The sequence below is a fragment of the Anopheles gambiae genome, chromosome 2 (genome assembly GCF_943734735.2).
Source record: "Anopheles gambiae chromosome 2, idAnoGambNW_F1_1, whole genome shotgun sequence".
Taxonomy (NCBI): domain Eukaryota; kingdom Metazoa; phylum Arthropoda; class Insecta; order Diptera; family Culicidae; genus Anopheles; species Anopheles gambiae.
In genome coordinates this window covers 45,466,734-45,489,101 of record NC_064601.1, presented here as the reverse complement: position 1 = coordinate 45,489,101, position 22,368 = coordinate 45,466,734, and the positions used below count along the sequence as shown (strand labels likewise).

General features: G+C 43.5%; 1 protein-coding gene across 1 annotated transcript in view; it reads right to left on the bottom strand.

Annotated features, from left to right (window-relative positions):
- LOC1278759 (uncharacterized) overlaps window positions 1-22,368 on the bottom strand; it is a 55,919-nt gene that overhangs the window by 8,000 nt on the left and 25,551 nt on the right. Inside the window, exon 2 of the mRNA XM_061644309.1 lies at window positions 9,746-9,798. Within this exon, the coding sequence (XP_061500293.1) occupies window positions 9,746-9,798 (53 nt within the window). The remainder of the gene's footprint in view (window positions 1-9,745; window positions 9,799-22,368) is intronic.

Genomic DNA, 22,368 nt, shown 5'->3' with positions numbered 1-22,368 from the left:
CAAATACAACACGAAAAGAACATATAATTAACAAGCGATATAACAGGTTGGCTGATAAGTCCCCGGTCTAACAAAGAAAAACACATTTTTTTGTCAAAATTCGTTTTTATTATTCAACATAGTTCCCTTCAAGAGCGATACAACGAATATAACGACCTTCCAATTTTTTGATACCATTTTGGTAGTACTCCTTCGGTTTTGCCTCAAAATAGGCCTCAGTTTCGGCGACCACCTCTTCATTGCTGCCAAATTTTTTCGCTGCGAGCAGCCTTTTGAGGTCTGAGAACAAGAAAAAGACGCTGGGGGCCAGATCTGGAGAATACGGTGGGTGGGAAAGCAATTCGAAGCCCAATTCATGAATTTTTGCCATCGTTCTCAATGACTTATGGCACGGTGCGTTGTCTTTTTTCAATTTTTTTCACAATAACAAAAGTTGCTTGACAAAAGACGCTCTGTCTCACAAACTAATTGACATACAGACGTCAAATTTTGACACGAATCATTTGAAGGTTGGTACTATATAAAAATAATATGCATTTAATACTAGCGGCGCCATCTATTTGTCAGACCGGGGACTTATCAGCCAACCTGTTATGACTCGAATTGTCGAAACCCTTAAAATAACAGTACGTCTTTGAATTTGGCTTTATAAAGCATAGGGTTAATAACACATAGAAGACATCCTGCTTCACAAAAGAAGATGAAGAAGAGAAATTGTAAGTGTTAGACAAAAATACAATGAGGTTAGACACAGCGAGAATCTACGAGAAATTCGACAGATTATTGCGATCCTAAACATAACATCCTATTGGATTTTCCATTGATATTTTAAATTGGTGAGATAATTTAAAGGAACATTATTGATACAAAACGTTACCGCAATCGCATGTACTGCTATTTTATATAGCACTTCAATAACAATTTTGTTTCAATGTGTGCAAACAAAAAAAAAGTAAAATTGAATTGTGTTTTAGTTAGGTTTTAACAACAATTAAAATCAAAATGATAAAAACGTTACATGAATCAACTTAAACTCATTTTATCTATAGCATATATTTTAAATCTGTTCTGCCTGCCTGGTTGACTGCAGCCGTTGAATACATTTAGCTTCCAATAACATATTAATGCAAAGTCGAAAAACTAACAGCGCATAAAGCAAACAATTTGTCAGAAATCAATAGCATTCTCGTGCCAATACAGCCATCGAAGTATCGCATAATATACGCTTGCACAAAAAGCTGGAGGAGGCGCCTGGTTTTTGTTTTGCACCGCAATTCCACAGCACAGGATGAGATGGATAGGTTTACAGCAGCGGTAAAGCTTTATGTCTAGGGAATGGGAATACATTCGGAAGAGAAGATAAAGCTTTTCCCTTCGCTCTCCCAGCTGTCGTTATGTGTGTGCTTGTTGCATTTGCACACAGCTTGCCGTGCAGGGTATACACTGGGAAAATGGTAAATCGTCGACCATCACTCATCCTCTCATTCACAAGTTGTGCTGGATGAATTATTTGGCAGAGTTTTTTTTTCTTCTGCACACATACAACTATACATACATGCAAAACTGGCAGCAAATAAAAAAGCCAGCCTGTGGCGTGGAAAAATGGTTCCCTCGGTTCGTTCCTCGCGGACGATGATCCAATACCGGGTAGGAAAAAGAAGAGGAAGGACAAGGCGCTTCTTTTATCACTCCTCTGTCATCTTGCTGTTCGATGTACAATAGACACAGTAGCTTTTGGGAGCTCTCGTTTTACCATTTTTTGTTTGTTCGGCGAACAAAACTGTGCAATTGAGTGTTCGATCGATTGAAATGAAGTGGGGATGCTCCTAGACACCGACGGCGACAAGGACATTAGTGACACAAAAGGTCATAAATTTACAATCCAAACCCGGGTTGCGTACCGACAACGTGGCTCCGGGGATCGGAGTCTTCGATGCTGCCAATTTCACCACACTGTGCATCGCTTGGCAGCAAACGTGCCAGTTTACTCCGACGCGTAAACTGAACGCCATCCGAAAATACCACACACACACACCACTCTAGAGCGAAGCGATACAAGATGACACAAAAAAAAGATAAAATACTGCCTGATGACTGCTACCAGTCGCGCGACATTTTTTGCACATCCACCACACACCCGAATCGAGTTAGCTCAATCGATTGATTTTGGCAGCCAGGCCATGGGCTACCGGGTGCGGAGGCAATTTATCAGTCGGCGGGTGGCACAAGGCCGCGTGACTTGATGCTGTCACACAGTACCCATCAAATTGGTATAGACCCTTGGTGGAAGTGCTGTCGACATGGGGCGAAATCTGCGTGGGACGTGCGTGAGATAAATGACAGCAGGCGAAGTGAATTAATTCTCACCGCGCGCACGCGTTCGTGTATCAGTGTATGACTACGGGAAGCAGAAAAGCCTTAACATAATTTGTAATGATTCAATGCAGGGGTACTAAGTGAAGAAGGGTTTGGAGTGACGATCGCTCGACTAGAGCAGAGACCAGCTCTTTGCGCGCCGCTCTAATTAGTGTACACTGGCTGGCGAAATGTGTTGGCTGACGGTTGGCGTACGGCTGTGGCGCACCCGGGCAGTGGAGTAGTGCGGTGGGCAAACATGTACCGTGCCAATGATTAGAACTCAATTGCTTCCGATTAAGTAAACTATTTAGCAGGTTGATGAGGTTTTGTTGACAAACACTTTGAGGTTCGTGTACGATACAGGTAGATTGCTTTTGATTAGAATAATGGAGTTGAAATGATGTTCATGTCATTTATCGTACTCATAGGGTTCTAGTCCTTGCTCGACGGGCATATTGTTTTAGGTTGGTACGCTTTTTATTGTGTTTTGTTATCTATATCTTAAATATATTTTTTTGAATATAGCGAATATGAGTGTTAATGATTGAATCAAATAAAGTTTTTTTGATTTTAGATAGAAATATGTTTTAAATTACATTAGTTGGTGCCCTTTGCAGCAGAATATTTTACCCTCATTTTTGTCAAGCTTAAATTGTCAACAAAATATTAAAGAAATTATTTTAACAATATTATTAAATAATATATAACAATCAATAAGTGAAGAAATACAGTACTTGTGGAACTATTTACGAACGTACTTATACATTGTGAAGTAGTGGAAAGCTTAAAACTACAGTAGAACGTCGATTATCCGGGCAGCTCGGGACCGGACAGTTGCCGGTTAATCGATTTGCACGGATAATGGCCCAAGAAATATCATTTTCATATAAAAATTATTTTATTACTAATTTTTTATTAGTTTTATGAATAATCCAACTTGAATAAATCGATTAATCGTTAGTAAAATATTATTTTAATCAATAACTATAGGTTTAACAACAGTTCATGAACACAAATGAATTTTGAAAATATCACTAGACACTTTAGAGCTGCACAAAAATCTGGTTGCCCTCTTGACTATCGTTGCAAATGTTCGCTGTATGTTTGAATAGCTGTCACATTTATGCGCACGGTTAAGCCGCCCGCCGGTTAATCCGCCACCGGATAATCGACGTTCTACTGTATATTAAATGATACTCTACGCAATAAATATAATTTTTCTAAACACCACTAAACTTGAGTTGATAAATTCGTAACACTTCTTCTCTAACCAAGCACCGACACCAGAATCCCCTTCATCCTTTTGCCGCCATCGCCCGTTAGCTCCTTCGATCATCCAACTGTGACGATCTCGAACGAAGCTTTCTCTCACATTCGGCCGTATCGGGGAGCTCGTTCGTCGAAGAACGTTCGATGCTCATGAGTGACCAGAGTTGTACCACTAGACTGGGCAGAACAAAACCTAGACGGTTTTCTAATTTTTTATCAAAGAGGGCTATGAAATGAGTGAAAATGAGCGTCGCGGCGAACGTTCCCGGGAACGAACGAACTCCCCGATACTGCTGATTCTCTCTTACTTCTCGCTGCAGGTGGTTTAGCTGCCTGTACGAAGCTGCCCCCTTTATCAGCTGCTATTAACAGCGTCTATCGTAGCAAAATGGGCTATCCCGTAATACTATTGTCAACTCGCACGACTTAACAAAATACCCGTTGTGGGTTTAAGCATCGTATTGACCATTCCCGTAGCAAGGACTGATTAACTGGTCGTGTGGTACTTAATATGTTTCGAAAGCTAGTACAGATAATCAAAACCACGATAGATTGTTACGAAAAAAAGAACGTACAATAAATTGTCTCTAGCGCACCTATTTTTGTCTGTAAGTCATCAATTTTTGTCTCTTGAAGGAAGCATGATAAATTTACAAGGTATTTGAGCAGATGTATGACAATTGTTATTTGACATTACAAAAACACTATAAAAACCGTATGATTTGATTTGTTTTGTCCAAAATTAATGAAATTAAATAATTGTTTACACCTTAAAATACATGCCTACATTATCCTACAGCACAACATATATTTGTCGATCCATTAAAACATCCAAAATTGCCATAACAATTGTAATATTTTAAAATCTGTCATTGCAAATCTTAACTATTTTAATTTGTGGTGATCAGCGCCATCTACACATCAGATGCCGCAATCTCAACGTCGCTGTCATATTCACCACCTTAAGTGGACATCACCTTGTGGTATAGAGTAAGTTGAGTTGACAGATGTTAGATCAGTTTAGTACAGGACGAACGAGGAAGCAGCGATCGGATGCGCCGATCGCTCGTTCACTTCTCTCGCAACCATCCGCCGATTCGGATCGATTAATACGTTGTTAATCAGTTGTGAATAATAAAGATAAGCTCCGACAAAAAGCTTACATAATTAAATAAAACGATTTTGGAAAAAAAACAATTTCAGACACTACGTTAAATTTTGTAAATAAATCGATTGTTATCGTGGACCGAATATAAGCTGTTCACTGCCATACAGGCAAAATTGTTGACAGGCTGTCAAAAATTGGTTCCTTACAAACAAAAACAGGTGAGTTGGATCCAAAATTTAGTGGCAACGACTGTGTCTAAAAGTTGATATGCATTTGAGAGCCAGTGGATTACTGCATAATTTTTGTGTAGTATTGAGCTATGTTATTTAATTTGTCTTAAAATTCATTTTTACACATTGTTACACGTTCTTTGGTTAACTCGCTTCTGATATTTGCTACCAAATAGCATTGCTTCGAACATCAGAACCAGGTAAAACAAATTAAGAGTAAAAAGGTGAAAGAATGAACATCCGCACCACATGGTAAAAACATGTTATAAAATCTTATACACTTTAAATTTGTACACCTTATATGTTTAACAATCTTGGAATTACAAACAATTGTGATGTTTATAATCACTGTTAAACAACATCTGCTGTTTACGCTAGCTCCACTATGACAATTTGGCGTTACACAATAAATTCACCAAAAAAACCGATTTGAGTAGGTGATTTCATTCTTGCTTGCTAAAAACTTTTTTTAAACATCGTTGCATGACTATGTTACATATATTTTGCTGAAACCCAGCGGAGATCACGTTTGATAATTTTATTTTGAAAGGATCATAGAAGTAACAGTTTTCTTTAAATTTGCACAACGAATACATTTGAACGTAGCAACTTACAGAAACTAGGGGGTGTTGCCGTGAACTAAGGTATCGTTTCGTTTTTTTTAAGTTACAAAAAAGAAAACCATGCTTCGTACTCTACCAATGATATTTCAGGCTCGTGCCTGGAATCCACGTATCAAGCAAAGAGATGTTTCGAATTTTCCGCTCTAACCCTTTAGATTTGACGCCATCTCGTTAGAAAGAGGTAGAAAAAAGGAGTTCATATGTGAAATTGCTATTTCAAGCATTTCAGCAATTTCAACGTACACCCTACCTGTACAGTCAATGCTGTAGCAAAAAATTCGCTCATTGATGTATGAGACCAAACCAATTCAAACCGAGATTTCAAGCGAATTACAGCTCGCAAACCAATAAGAATGCCTCAGCTCGGGGTGCATGAAGACTGGGATCGCTACACAAAAGAGGTTAAAAAAAATATAAGAAAGCATACCCAAACCTCAAAGTATTAGCCCATTAGGCAAACCGAACCGGGCCGGAAGCGAGCGTTCGATGGCATATTGCTCTCGAGGTTCTTTTCCGTCGTTAAGCAACGAATAACTCCTTCCTTCTGTTGAATCGCACAGAATTCTTTGAACGCATGTGACCAAAAATTTCTGGCCATGTGCTTTTTCCATTCATCGGTTGTGCCGTTGGTTACGGTTATTTCCTTCAGTCATTGTGCGTGCTGCAGACGCAGTGTCGAACTTTCACCCTTGAGATGGGGTTGGAGAAGGGATGTGGGAGTGAAACAATCAATCCTAGCAAGGACATTTGTTGCATGCCCTGTCAAACCTGAATCGATCAAGTGAACAAGGGAGCGTTCCGTGGAAGATTTATCACCAACAGCAAAGGTTGTCAGCGAGTTGTAGCCGTTAGGGACAGGGAAGAAAGGATGCGAGTAGTGAATTGGGTGTTTTAAAACCACGCTGAAACCGCACGTGCAAGGGATAAAAAAAATTTGACGTAAAAATAAAACTTTCCCAGAAGGACTGAGTTTTCAGCTTGTATATCCAACAAAAAAATCACTAAAGGTTAAAAAGGATGGGCACTGGGGAGTGGTAAACGGAATTCGCGACCGAGGTAGCTACGTAAATCAATTACGCTGCCCGCAGCCGTTCAATGAAAATTCAATTAGGTTCGATGTTGTTTCACCGGGTGAACAATTCTGCACCCTCCAGCCTCGGTGTTCGGGAAATACCAGGCAGGATGAGCACCTTGGAAACTGTTGGAACACTGGTTGTGGACATGGTGGAAGAGCTGGTGATGAACTCTAGGGAATAATTACTCTCGCGTTGTTCCGGGCATTCGTCCACCCTCAATCACCCGATCCGACGCCAACACGATAAGTCGCCATTATGGTAATTTTATTGACTCCCGCTATAATCAGATTAACGGGAAAATTAAGTCCATACATTGCCTGAGCTGGCACGTGGGTTGTGTTGAAATGTTGTACTTCTAAGACAAAGCATCCCCGCTCGATTGTCTCAAAGTCCTTAGTTAAGTGCCTTTCGGTACAGACCGAGGTGATTGATACCGAGGAGGTTAGTTTTCTTGCTTGATTAGCTAACCTGGCTTTTGGGAAACATCTGCTATGGTGAACAATACATTGGTACGAAGAGTTTGGTGTTCGTAATGATGCAGTTTGGCAGTGAATGTTGAGTAATTATTTAAGGCTTTGATGATTAAAGAGCTTTCTATTTTACGTAGTTTCGCGTGGTAGTATTGTGGAAGATGTATTTGTTGTTGTAAGGTTGAAAAACTCGTGGTACAGTCGTCAACGCGTACGACTTAACAACATGCTCGTCATCAATGCTATATATTGAAGAAGAAGAATATAAAACACAGGAAACCAAAACATTTAATTAAACAAATATATAAAAATAAGTGTAAAAAACTGTTAAGAAACATGACAAAGATTCTGAAATGTAACGTTTGGTACGAAAACAAAATATGAATTGTCATTAGGATGAATTGACTAAACGAATAGTTTAACTAATCGTTGACTGATTTATTCCTGCAAATCACTTTAAACCAAAACTGTGCCACAGGATAAAAATTGAATAAAATCGCATTGCTCTTGGAATGGAGAATAATAATCAGAACTGATTTTCCGAGCTGATCTTTATAATAAGAAATAATGACTACACCAGTGTGGGTAAGATAGAGCGAGTAAAAAAGCTCAAAACTTGAGCTACTCTAGTGAGCGTTGTGCCAGTTATGCCAATCAAGCATGTTTGAATGAGTGACACTTCTGAACGGTAATTATTGCATCGCAAGTGCATTGTGAGCAGTAGTTTCGAAACATGATTGATGATCGGAATTGATTTTTGGTTGGCTCATTATAGTGTTTTTTTTATTATATAATCCGAGTTATTTTATTTCTTGGCACAATGAATAAATATTCTTTCTATTCTAAAGATATGTACTGTGCAATTCAGTGATATTTGAGAATATTGTCTGCCCAACCAACTAACCTGCGCCTTGGAAATGTAATTAAAGCATTGAGCTCTTAAATTAAAATGTGAGAATTTCAAGAACAATACTACAGGCGTAAACCGGCCTGTTGAATCCCTCTCACACCAACATTCAACATTTCATTCAATCGTACCGCTAAAAGAGTACACAATCCACCTAATGAAAGCCTAATCGTACAAATTGGATCGATTGCCAAAGAGGCGTCGAAAAGCCCCTTTTTCGGTCGGTATCCCTTTCCGGTTTGCTCATTCTCCTTGCATTCCCCCGCTTTTGGGTCATGAAATCTGAAATGCTTCACTGTAATCATTGATTACAGCACTTTTATAACGTTTTTCCAATTTTCGGACGCTTGTTCCATCATACCCACTCCAACGCGCGGAAAGCATCGGGGGAAGGAGAAAAACATTCGTAGAAAAGGATCTGCCTTCTTTGGAGCTTGGGCCGAAAAAGTGAAACTCAATATTCTCGCTACCCTGCGGCAACGAGCTTTGTGAAAGTTGCTTTTTCCTCCAAATTCAATCAACTGGTCGGTCGGTTGGATGGTTGATCGCTTACGGTGAGATCAAAAATCTTTATCGGTTTCTGTTTCGCTTCGCTTGGCCGGTCAGCTTTTTATGTTGTTAGGTCTTTTTGTTGCTATGCGGGTAGATGAGGCATTTTTCGGGCTCGATGGACGGTTACATTTAACACACTGTGTCACCGAAACCTTTGGAGATTAAACAGGCGGTTTTGTAAGCGGTAAGCCAATTTAAACAGACAATGAAGAATATTGGAAAAGGGATCCGAGCTTAGAGAAATCTTTATACTTTACCTTCAAGATCTTTTTACCTATTTGGTTAAAAATCTAATATCTCATATAATATCAACCTTGCACAAAATCTATATTTATATAAATATATAAATTACAGGGGGTCCCCGAGATACACGGTTAATGAGGACCGAAAACGACCGCAAAATACCGCGTATCTCGAATTTCCGCGTAAGTCGAATCTCGCGATTTTCAGCTAAAATATCACTAATTTTCGTGTAATGTTGCAAGTAGGGGGTGGTTTTAGTCACTATATGAATTATCTGATATGATTCTGACTGAATATAACAGTTTTAAACCTTTTGAAATAGTTTTTAACATTCGATCAAAACGGAAATTATTTGGTAATTTACAATTGATGTGTCAAATCAGTACAATTTGTTCAAAGAATTGTCAAATTTAGAAAACCGCGTATCTCCGAATCCGCGTATAAGAGGTACCGTGTATCTCGGGGACCGCCTGTACCTGCTTTATAATCTATAAGTATTGGCGCACTAGTATCTATAAAACACATTATCTTTAAAGCAAATTTGGGAGGATATGGAACATTGCTTCAAGACAGAACGTAAAAAGAAAAGAAGATATTACCGAGCTGTGCAAACTGCCGAGGGCACATCTTTCTATTAATGACCATTACCGAGACGAACATTCCAGGACGACGGGCTGGGAAGATGTAATCGGATTTGCCGGCCCACATACAGGGACAATCGTTGCACCAGCAATGTTGCTCCCGAGTGGGTTGCATCTTTCAGCTTGTTTCCCGAAAAGTTACAGCTTTCAAGAACCCAAAATTTTTCATCCAACATTTTCTCTGCCCCAAATGATGCCTCGAACGCATTTCTTTTTCTTTTATGCCCCATAAAACGCGATGGCGGACAGAATGGAAAAGAGGACTTACCTTGGGATTGGGCTTAGCTTCCGTTATGCTTGCTATGGAGGGCATGGAACCGTCTGTTAGATCGACCATCCAGCGTCGACAGATAGCGAGAGAGAGAGAGATAGAAAGATAAACAGGAAAGAAAAGAGAAATAATGATCGGATTAGCTGCTGTGCTGTAGGTTTGTGGATGGTTGGGGTGGAGCAAAAATATTCGGTTAGCAAAATGATGAAGCCATAAACCGAATGTCCGTGGCACAGTGTGTAGCTTCACGTGTGTAGGTTAATAGATAATCGATGGGTGAAAATTCGTCCTTTATAACGAACTGGCTTTATCGTAGCTTTGGGCGTACCTGTGGGAAAAAGCGCTAAAACAATGGCTATGATTGATGCATGATAGCCTATATTGACGATACAGGTAAGAAGGGGACCGAACGCAACGGTGGCGGTTGCTGTGGGTGTTATTTTGCATGATTGGTTTCCAGTGCCAGTTTCCAGTGGAATGTAGGTCAGCCAATGGCATTCGATTTTCGTAATCAACAAAAACCGCCCCGGCAGCACATCAGAAGAGATCATTCGGTAGACAGACAAATACCCAACCAAACGAAAACAGTAAAAAAGCAAGCACACGTTGGTTGTGATTGATACCACAGCCACATTGGCGCGGATCTTTCCTGATGCGAGAAGAACGAGATTTTCAATTTCCATTCTCAATTTGCTCGGAAAAGGGAATCGTACGGACGATTGGTATTTTAAGCCCGGCACATCAGGGCTGATTGTTGACCCGAATCCTGCCGGCCCCCCACCAATCTGGCCAGTGGAAGAGCCAAGCCTAACGATGGCCAGAACGATGGTTGATGTTAATTAAGAAACTAATTTTAAATTTCCTTGCGCAGCACCGTATGTGAGGGTGTTCGTTTTTCATTTCCGGTACACTCGCGAAGGGGTAGGAAAACGGACACAATGTAGGTGGGTCAGACGAACGGGGTGGAAAACAAACATTCAGGATGGTGCTTTGAGCAAGGATATAGTCATTCCGAAGGAAAGCTGTATGAATCTGCACACTTTGTGCTGCGCTGTGAGCCACGAGGTCGTGATGGGACTGCCTTAATTTAAGATTATCTTTAATATTAAACCATTATTATGCGGGCTCATTTGGGGTGTTTGCAAATAGTAACGTTAGGGTGTACTGCTTTACAAAAAATGTGATTTTGTACATGTATTTTGGTTTCAGGAACATTCCGATGTAAAAGCCTTAAAATGACAAATTTAGTATCGTTTTTGTATTATCAAACCATTGAAGCAGTTTACTTTATTTTAAATGTTTTGTAGAAAACTTACTCTGTTTCCATGATTAAAGGTAATTTAACAATTTCACAGAATTGTTCCAAGGTGGTATATAAGTGATAAGAATGCCAGTTCGACCGACTATGGTTGCATCATGTATCAGGTTAATTAAATAGGCTCAATCACTCAATCAATCATATTTATATATGGCTATAACCATCAAGGCAAACAATGCATATAATGCATATTTATCAGAAACGTTTCATACAACATTACATACAACGAAAAGGGAAAATGATACTATGGGAATATGGGAATATGAATGTGATAGGGGTTAGACACGATGAAAATGTTGAATATATCGGTTAGAAATAACTACAATTTTCGTAATCGGATTCATTGGCTTTTGACAGAAATTGGCAACTAGTATGCACAATGTAGTATGGATGTCGGGTTATAATGTCTACAGGGATTTTCAATACTAAACTCAACATCAGCTGCAACAAAATAGACTGCTTAACTGGTACAGGCAACGCTGGTAGCGATAAATTTCGTCACTAATTGTAGGAAAATGAAACCAACGCGGGATAATTTTTTGCCGAAACGATTTATTTTAGTTTGCCAAAAAATTTGTCTAGATTCCGCGAGTGGTTTGAAAAGGGCGCAAATCTTCTCCTGCGCTCTTTTTATAGCTTTTTCCTCGTCACTTCGTGTCCTAATCGGCTTGCGCTTCGTGTCCGTTAACCCTCCTGGTTTAATACAGGTCGTTCAGTACCTGCGCTATGTGACAACATTGTCCCCCCAAGTGTTCCACAGTTCAACTTTCACATCAACTGTGGCAGCACTTCCTCATCGCACCTGTCACTTTAGCGCGTGCCTTTGTTTATGTTTTTTCGCAACCTCGTGCTATCCAGTCTATGTTTCTTTACGGCTTGAGCGAAATCGAGAGTTTTTTTTTTGTTTAAATTCAATCACACTGCTGTGTCAAACTATTATTCGTTCCTACGTCTAATAATGCTAATTTGTGCGCGGATCGAACGTAGGTAGTGTTCGCGGTTTGTACAGTGGCTTGCCTAACCTGACCGTCTTTAGCCACCACTACCGATATAACGCGACCCTTTGGCCAGCAGTTTCTGGGGAGATTATTATCCGCAATTACAACTAAATCTCCTACCTCGAGTGGTCGTACGGGTTGGAACCACTTGGTTCGACGGGTGAGAGTCGGTAAGTATTCTGCCAACCATTTCTTCCAGAACACATCCGCCGCGTGTTGTGCCATCTTCCAGGACGATTTTAGAGCCGCGGGGCTGTCGCAGAACACAGCCGGCGGCTTACTTCCGTCTGGAGTCCCAAGTAGCAATAGGTTCGGCGTCATAGGCTCCGTCATCTCGTCATCCAGCGGCACGTAGGTAAGTGGCCTCGAGTTCAGTATCAGCTCGATTTCCGCAAAGGTTGATGCCACAATTTCGTCCGTTGGTCTTTTAGGAAACACGAACTGATTCAGCACCTTCTTCACCGAGCGCACTAAGCGTTCCCAGCAGCCGCCAAAGTGGGGAGCCCCGGGGGGGTTGAAGCTCCATTTCGTTTGCGGTCCGCAAAATACCGTCATCATTGCGTCGTGGTCGATCTCCTGCGCTGCTTCGTCCAACTCTCGCGAAGCACCCACGAAATTAGTCCCTCGGTCGCTGATGATTTCGAGCGGGGTTCCGCGTCTAGCGATGAAGCGTCGGATGGCTAGGATACACGAGGCAGTGTTAAGGGATGCCGCTATTTCCAGATGGACCGCCCGACTCGTAAGGCAGGTAAATATGACGCCCCATCGTTTTTCTACCCGTCGTCCGACGGCGACTAGAAAGGGCCCAAAGTAGTCTATACCTGTGAACGAGAAAGCATTTTGACCCACTGCGACCCGCTGAAGCGGTAAATTACCCATTAAAGGTGGTTCCGGGCGCGCGTTGTCCACCTTGCATTTCTGGCAGCTTATCCTTATGCGACGGTATTCCCCCAGGATTTTTGGGATGTAGTATCGCATCCTTAGTGCAGCCAAAGCTGTACCGTGATTCACGTGTTTGTACCTGGCGTGGTACGCTTGCATCAAGAGATCGGTTCCGTACTCCTTCCTAGGCAGGATTATAGGATTGCGGGAAGGTTCGCTGATTCCCACGCACTCGGTTAGCCGTCCCCCCACTCTTAGAATCCCATGGTCGTCTAAAGTGGGCGATAGTTTGTATAGACTGCTGCCTTTGTCGATCCTCTTCTTCCACGGATGCTTTATCAGCTCCCGATTTTTCAGCTGTTGCATCTCACCACGATACGCCTTCTGCTGTATGAATCGTATTAATATACGCTCCGCCTCCGCTAGCTCGTCCTGCGTCAGCGGCCCGTTCACTTTCAGCTCCTTCTTAACTAGATGACGCATGTTTGTTATGAAGCGCGTCACAAACGCCATAGCCCTCAGCGCTCGGTTCCATCTGGAAAACCGTTCCAAATGAATTAGCGGCCTCTCTGCTAGGTGATGGTTCATTCCTTTCCGCAGCTCTTCACTGGTACGTTGTGGTACCCCTTCTTGATTCGGCCAGGCGCTTTCCGGCTCCCAAAGGAACGACGGCCCACGGAACCACCGCCCTTGCGCTGACAGGTCTGGTCGTTTGCTCCATTTTGTGCCCTCGTCTGCTACGTTCAGCTTGGTTGGAACCCATCGCCATTGATCCAGATTGGTTCCTTCTAGCAGCTCTCCTATACGGAATGCTACAAATTGGTTGTAGCGCCTGTGGTCTGAGTTAAGCCAACTCAGGACGTTCTTAGAGTCGGTCCAGAAGATGGTTCGTCCGATCGACAGTCGATGATTTTGCGATATGGTTTTCGCTAGCCTTGCACCGATGACCGCGGCCTGCAGCTCCAGTCTGGGGATGGATAAAAATTTAAGCGGCGCCACGCGCGTTTTCGATCCTACCAGAGCGCATTCGATATGCATATCCCTTCCTTCCTCGAAACGGAAGTAAGCAACTGCTGCCATACCCTTCTCACTCGCATCACAAAAGACGTGCAGCTCAACGTTGGCATCTGTGGAGGATATACATCGATAGCATCGGGGTATAGTCACCTGTTCGACATCGGGAAGCACGTGTAACCACTCCGTCCATTTCCCTGCCGTCTGGTCGCTCAACTCTTGGTCCCAACCGGTGCCTCCGCGCCAAACTTCCTGCAGCAAAGTCTTTAAATACATTAGAAAATGTCCGAGTAGTCCGAGAGGGTCGTAAACGCTCATAAGTGTCCGTAGTATTTCACGTTTCGTTCCTGGCTTTCTCCCAGATAAAAGCTCTTGATCATGCCTCGTGGATAAGCGGAATGTGAACGTGTCCGATGATGTGTTCCACCACATTCCCAACACCTTTTCGGTGGATAGACCATAGTTCGCACTAATATTTTTTCCCTTTGTATCCTCTTGCAGGTGTTGCATGACGGCCCGAGAGTTCGAAACCCAGTTTCTGATTTCGAAACCGCCGCACGCGTGGATGTAACGGACCGCGTCGGCCAGATCTTTAGCTTCCTCTTCCGTCTCGACGCTGGCTAGCATATCATCGACGTAGTGTTCATGTACTATGCACTCGACTGCCCTGGGGTATTCTGTTGCAAATCGTCCTGCGTTCACGTTTTTTACGTATTGTGCACTGCTGGGTGAACACGCTGCTCCGAACGTCATCACGGTCACGACGTAAATTGCCGGTCCGGCATCGGGGTCTTCGCCGTCCCACAGGATCATTTGGCTTCGTTGATCCTTTTCCTTGATGGCCACTTGGTGGAACATTTCGCGTATGTCGCCGACAATCGCCACACGGTTCTCTCTGAACTTCATCAGCACTGACACGAGTCCAGCAAGCATGTCGGGTCCAGAAAGAAGTCTGGAATTCAAGCTTACTCCGTTTACCTTGGCCGCTGCGTCGAAAACCATACGGATTTTCCCGGGTTTGTTCGGATTGATTACCGGAAAGATTGGAAGGTACCAATCGTTCTTCTGCCGTACAATCGATGTGGAGTCTGCAAGCTTCCTGATATAACCTTTAGCTAAGTATTCTTGCATCTTCTCCTGGATAGCTTTGGATAGAACGGGATCTTTACTCATTTTTTGTTTTAGGCATACGTACCGTTTTGTGGCCGCAGCCTTGTTACAAGGTAGATCTGGATCGTCACGGCGCCATATGAGTCCCGTTTCGTAGCGTCCGTCTATTAGCTTTGTTTCTCGTTCCAATATGGCCAAAGCGCGCTCGTCGTCTTTAGATTGCAGGCTGTTGGTCGATGTGCTGATGCCGATCGATTCGAGTTTAAAATACTCCTTCACCGCAGCTGTGAGTCGATCATCAGGCGAGCCATCGCAGGAACATACGTGAAGAAGGCTACGTTGTGACTCGGGAGTGAATCTTACGTTGGTGCAAGGGCCATAAACGACCCAACCCAAGCGTGTCTTCGAGGCGACCGGCTCGTCACATTTACCCTCTACGCTCTTCAGTGGATGGCTCAATCTGCAATTGTCCACGCCAATCAAAACTCGTGGCATGGCCTCTTCATAGGAGTCCACCGGTAGACCTCTCAGGTGAGCGTAGTTTGCAGCTAGACGAGTCATGTGCATCGTTTGTTTTGGAAGCGCTAGCTCTTTCACGGTGTGCACTTCCGACATTTCGTGCACGGTAGATGTCTCGTGGGGAGCGGATACGCATACCGACAGCTTTACTGACTCGTTCTCTTCTCTTCTTATGTCTCCAGTCCATTGCAGGCACAGAGGGTGTGGGGTTCCGGATAAACCCAGCTCTGCTAATAACCCATGGTCCATGAAAGTTGATGTAGAGCCGTCGTCGAGGAACGCGTACGTGTCTACGCGCCCAGCAGGTCCGTGGAGAGATATGGGCACGTACTTCAGCAGAGCACCATCGTTTGCTCCTGTATGTGCGAAAACGTTTCCCGTCCCGGTCCCCGAATTGTTACCTGAGGAATCCCGCGAGATTGTGCTAGCTGGAAGTTCATCATTTGCGTGGAGTAGCTCGTGGTGTTGTACGCTACAGCCGTTAACGCCACACGGTGCTGCTCTGCATCTGCCTCCATGATAACCAAGACACTTCCTGCACATTCTTCGTTCATTTACGAAGGCTCTTCTTGCAGCCACAGTGGTGTTGAGGAATTTCGCGCACTGGTCTAAAGAACCGCAGCTCTTACCACATACTGCACAAGCTGTCGTCGGCACTTGTATTTGACTCATCGGGTCCAAAACACCATCACTTTCCTCTTGTAGAACCGTCGCGTTGCAGTAGGTAGGGTGAACTCGGCCTGTACCGTACGGTCGCTGTTGGTCGGGTCTCGCTGGCTGGAACCGCTGGGGGTGACTACGACGGGGCTGAAGCTGCTGCTGGTACCGATGTTGGTTTAGTGATGTTTCCGGCTGTCGCCGCGCTACGTTTTGCACTTCCGGGGATGGCGTCATATCGATGACATCACATAGATCACTGGCTAACTCACTAATCCAAGTTCCGAATTCAATCATCGTCACCTCCTGCATCGTTTTTCTTGTTCGTGCCCAGTCGATGCATAAGACGGGGACAGCTTCCTCACCAGCTCCTTCAGCAAGGTCACGTCATACATATAGGCCAATAACCGGGACGCATTTACCGCTCCAACCAAACGCTTCACCGCGAAACCGAACTGCACTACAGTGGAGAGGTCCTCGACCTTGGGAGCCGCCATTCCTCTGATCTTGCGGATCATGGATTCTACGATCAAATCAGGCCTACCGTAAAGTGAACGTAGCGTCTCAATCGCCTCATTCAACCCGTCTGGGAAGGACAACAGATGCCCTACTGCGTCGAGTGCAGGACCTTTTAGTGCGTGTAGCAGACGAGTAACATTTTCATCGTCCGTGTAACCACAAGAGGCTGTTGTGCGGTCATAGGCCGTTATAAAGACTAGCCAGTCATCCACAACTCCGGAGAATATTGGTAAGTCCTTCGGTACCGGCTGGCGGGCCGCTATCTGACTTTGGCTCAGAGTAGTGCTGTGTATTAGTGGCCGAGTGTTGTACTGTGTACCGTGCATTGTGTGGCCGTAGCCCTCGTGTGAAATGTGTGTGTTCCGCTGTGCCCCGTGTGTCGTGCGAACGTAACCCGCGTGTGGAGTGTGTGCATGGCGCGCCGTATGCTCGTAGTGAAGTGCGTTTTCTGGATGGGTCGCATATCCTTCCTGTTTCCGGAGTCTAGGCTGCACCGCGTAGTCTGATTGTGTCACTCGTCCGTACGGTGCAACGTACCTCGATTGTGTCGCGTATCCTTGTTGCTGTACGGGTGCCTCATACGTCGCATGGCCATGTTGTGTTGCGGAGTGCTTTAGTGTGCGTGTGTTACTCTCGTAGAGGTCATGGCCCTTCGCGAATTGGCCCACCACAGGGCTACATTTTTGGCGGGCAGTCAGCTGCATAGAATTTTCCATACCGCGGATCCACTCTTCAAACTCGGCCTCCCGCCGGACGGCAGGTACACTGTTTCCCAGAGGCTGTTCGACGGGCCTTTCGCCACCTAGATCGTCTTCAATGTCGAGCAATCGCATCTCGTGTTCGAGAAAAAGGCGCCTCCTACGCCGTTCTTCACATGACGTCGTGGCGCGCCCGACGCGTTCGATATCACCTTCTGATGCGGCGCGCACGACGCGTCGTCTGTCCCCTTCTATCGCAGCGTCTTCGACGCGTTCCATGGCCCCTTCCGACGCTGACCACGTCTCTTCATTATCTCGTATCGTGCTCTCCGTGCCGTACCCTTTCAACTCACCCGCCTTACTCCGCACCAGTGTATGAGGGGTCTTACTTCCTGCTTCGAGAATGCGCCTCTGGGTGTTCTCTTCCGACGGGATGAGCGATGCATATTTGCCGCCTTACTTTCAACGCACTCATAGGAGGTAGTGGCTCCTGCGTTGGTTACTTCCGACGGGAATGCAGCCGCGCGCAATGGTCTCGGGGTGGACGCTCCGCTGAGGCCGCTGGGAAAGTTCTCGCGCTCCATCTGCTGATACGCCCCTGGGGTAGCTGGTTCCCCCCTCGGCATACGACGCGCTGACTGCTGCTCCATTGCACTCTTCACTTAACCGGGCACGGACACTTTTTAATCGAACGCGCGATTTACTTGTTTTCGATCCGCGAAACGAAATACGATACGTTTAATCGTTAGACAATTTAGTTCAGACCAAATTTTTTGGAATGTAGGAAAATGAAACCAACGCGGGATAATTTTTTGCCGAAACGATTTATTTTAGTTTGCCAAAAAATTTGTCTAGATTCCGCGAGTGGTTTCAAAAGGGCGCAAATCTTCTCCTGCGCTCTTTTTATAGCTTTTCCCTCGTCACTTCGTGTCCTAATCGGCTTGCGCTTCGTGTCCGTTAACCCTCCTGGTTTAATACAGGTCGTTCAGTACCTGCGCTATGTGACAACACTAATGATTCCGGTATACACGGTCGAGAGCAACTGATCGGTAAAATGCAATCCACGATGCACCGTTTTATGCGATAATTTTACGGTATACAATTTCCTTTTTATTAGCAATCATCTTTTGATTATGGGGTCGAATTCCCCCCGCACTGTTCACGAAGTGAGATGGCAAAGAAAACAATCTCTCGGAAGAGAGGAAGAGATCGATGAGGAGAGCCATTTTTGCCCTACCATTTTCTTCCTGTTTTACAGATAAAATAAAGTTCCGACTTGCTTTCCACGCGGCCCGAGTGGATCCGTTGCGCACGTTTTTCTTTGGATTTAGGTTTGGCAGGTACTTTGGTACATTTCACTTGCCATCCCATACCGTTTTCTCGTGTTTTTGTTCTGTAACTGGCAAAAAAACCCTTTCAATTCACGTCGGTTTCAAAGTTGGTATGGCAATGGATAGTGGGTAACAATTTCAAATCACGTCCCATCGTCTCGACACGGAGCTACTTTTCTGTCCGTGCCACAGGCACAATGTGCAAAGAAAAAAACATGGAGACCATTTTCTTATTCAGCATTTTTACTCCAACAAGACGAGCTTTTTTTCTTATTGGGCAGAAAGAAAACGTGTGCTGGGTATGATTTTTCTCGTTTTACCTCCAGTTCACGCAGGCTTTAGACGATTTTTCTTCTCAGCACAGCAGCCGAAAGCACACCTCCCGCATGTTGCATTTACGCAGGTTGGCCATATTTTAGCATACTCGTAGGTGAGAGGACATTGGTGGAAAACTGCTACATTTGTCCGTTGTAATCGCCAAGAAGGGAATAAAGTCAGTTCCGCGTCGAGCGCGTGCCAAGATGATGAATAGTTTCGGGCACAGGAATGATGTGCCATTGCCATGTGCGAACCGCCATGTGCTAGGCAGCATGAAGAAGGTGAAAACTTCTACCGTATAAAATGGGTTGATTTAAGCCCGTTTCTGTCCGCCGTGCCATGTTGCTGCAAAATGGCTCCCGGCAGGGGACGCGTTGCGCTGAGATAGCGTTGCACCACAGGATACCACAGACCCGTGGAGTTTGTGCTTGATCGAGCGTGACTTCGAGATGAATGCTGGACGAGGCGAAGGTTCGGTCCACGATGAGATGACGGGATTTGATTTAATGGTATTAGGTTGCCCGAGAAGGCAAAGTACTGGCCTTTCCGAGAAGGCAAACGCTTTCAAGGATAATCGGTACTAGCTGGTGGTGATAGGTGCTGTTACCTCTTTTCCATATTTTTCTTTTTCAGCATCCCCTCGCACGGGAATGCAACGCATCAGTCAACGTTGGCGCGCCTGGCTACAACATGGCTGTACGCTATGATGCAACTTTCGGATGGATTAACTTTTGCGCTTGTGTATGATGCTACTATCCTGTTCAAGATTCATGATTTGTGTCGACTGTGAAAGCCAGTAGTAGCAGGATCAGTAGTATGGGTAAAATATGAGTTAAAGTTTGATTACTCTACAAAGCTGCTGGGACTGAAAAAGTGTGTGCCAACAAATTTAAAGTTTTTAATAAAATGACGCAGTTTATAGAATATTTTAGTTTTCAAATTTAAGTTCAAGGCCGCAACAGATAACATAGTTTGAGCCCGTGTTATTTGCCTGGCAAAATTTTTGATTTCATTGCTGATTAAATTGGTTAAAATTAAACTAAAAAACGACAAAATGGTTCTCTTTGCAACTCGCAACTGTTTTGTGCAAAAAAAGTACTCAGATACAGCAACATTTTAAAGCACAATGTAACGTGAACCAAGGCAATGATTCATCGTAGATGATATCAAGTAAAGAACGTACCGAGTTGCGCTGCACTCATCGCGGTTCAACACTAGTCTGTGCCACACAAAATTACTCACGCCAAACAAGCCGTAACACGAGAAGGAAGACGACCTTTCGCTAATGAGGCAAAAGTAACTTTTAACGAGATCAAGATACCGCACCTCGGTCTGTCCTGGTCGGATGATTGATTTTAGTCGGCAAATGGCGTACAATACAGCTAGTAAAGCACTTTTATTACTTGTTCCTGAAGGCGATCTTTTGAAGTACAGTAGCGCCATTATCAGCGTATTTCAGTGGGAAAAAATGACGAAAGTTTGAAAAAGAGAGAAAGTGCTTTATGAGCGACGCCCGATTCCATCGCAATAGCTGCAATAAATTGCGATTTTATGTTGATATTTCTAGCCGCTCACACACACTTTAGCACTCTATTTTGCTGAGTTGGTAGCTTGAAAAACATTGTTTTATCTTTGCCATTGTAAGCATTACTTGTAGGATGAGGATGGCTGTACACATTGAGCAAATCTCCTGCCCTAGGGATAGCTACATTAGAAGTAAGAAAGTTCGCTATTTGACAACCATTGCTACATAACTGTCTCAAATCCCTAGGGCGGTTGAGATGATATCGATAACCCAGGTTTTGGAATGGTTGAATCAGGGGTGAAACCTTTCGTTCAAAGCGCGGTATAATTTACCTCCTTACAAAGCGAAAACTTTGCGGCAGATGGAATAGCCAAAGTTTTGCCGTCCGTTAATTGAGTTTCGTACCGCCCGGCATCCCGTAGCCCCATGTTCTTTGCACTTCCAGCGCAAGAACTCGAAGTGGCTATGCTTGAGATTAGAGCACTGGCAATTGCTGTGGAGCGCAACAGGACAAACACAACAGCGTACTAATAGCTTGAATCGTAGCGAGCTCATTTGCTGATGGATTTATGTAGCAATCTCAATTTGAAGCTAATGAAGCGTAACGCTCTCGGCGCATGGGTTGGTGGCGAAGAACAGGGGATTGCAAGACATAAATGAATTGAAAATTTGTTTGCTCGAATGAAATGAATGTAAAGCGAGATCGCGTCTGCGACGATATACGGAGAGATGGGAACTTTATTCGATAAAACACGTAGACTTATATATATCCACAGTAATGCTAGATAAATAAATGCAAATAAATGATCTTTTCTGGAAATTGGCTGCCTGCGGTAAATTGATAATCCTGAGACATTACTGTGACTTTTAGGCTCAAGGTTGAAGTTGTGATTACTTTGAAGTGTAACGAAATTGTTGAATCAATTAAGAAACTAATTGAGAATCTAAATAAGCATACTATTGCGTACAAGTTTATTTAAAGTAAACAATGTTTTAAAAAAGGTAATATGGTATGAATTGAAACTTAAAGAATTCATCAAAAATTCTTCTTTTATTCAACAAGAATGGCTATATGTAAGAACGAATTTTCCATTGCTTTAAAAAATCATTGAAGGATTTTCAACAAAAAAAATATTAAAGTATTATACCAAACTTTTCTTTTTTTTTTTGCAAATACAAGCAACAGGTCCTGGTCATTTCCACTGCACTAATCTAATGTTTATGACATTTGGTACGGGAGTGAAATTATTTTTCTATTTTTATAATGTTTCTCCGACCATTATGCAACGTAACTTTTGCCTCATACAACGACCCTCTATTGACAATGTGTAATCAGTTCAATTCTCATTTCGAATCTATTGACTTCCATTTGACTACGCAGAGCTTTAAAACTAGGATATTAGATTCGTAAGCACTAGGTAACTGGCAGGAATAGTTTTAACATATAGAATCTAAGTGACAAGGGACAAGTGACACGTGGGGCATAGTCTATGTAGTACCAGACCCTAAAATTGTCGAAATAAATAAATAAATAAATAAACTTACATAAATTAACCTCACGCATTTTATTATGCACTACACTGTTATTTCGTTATTCATATTATATTTTAACAAAAATCAAGCATTGGAATTTAATGAAATTTGAATAAGGCATTTCAGTTTTCTAATCCAAGTAGGAAGACAATATAACTAGCAAAACAATATAAAATAAACTTTCAAGTGATTGAAACG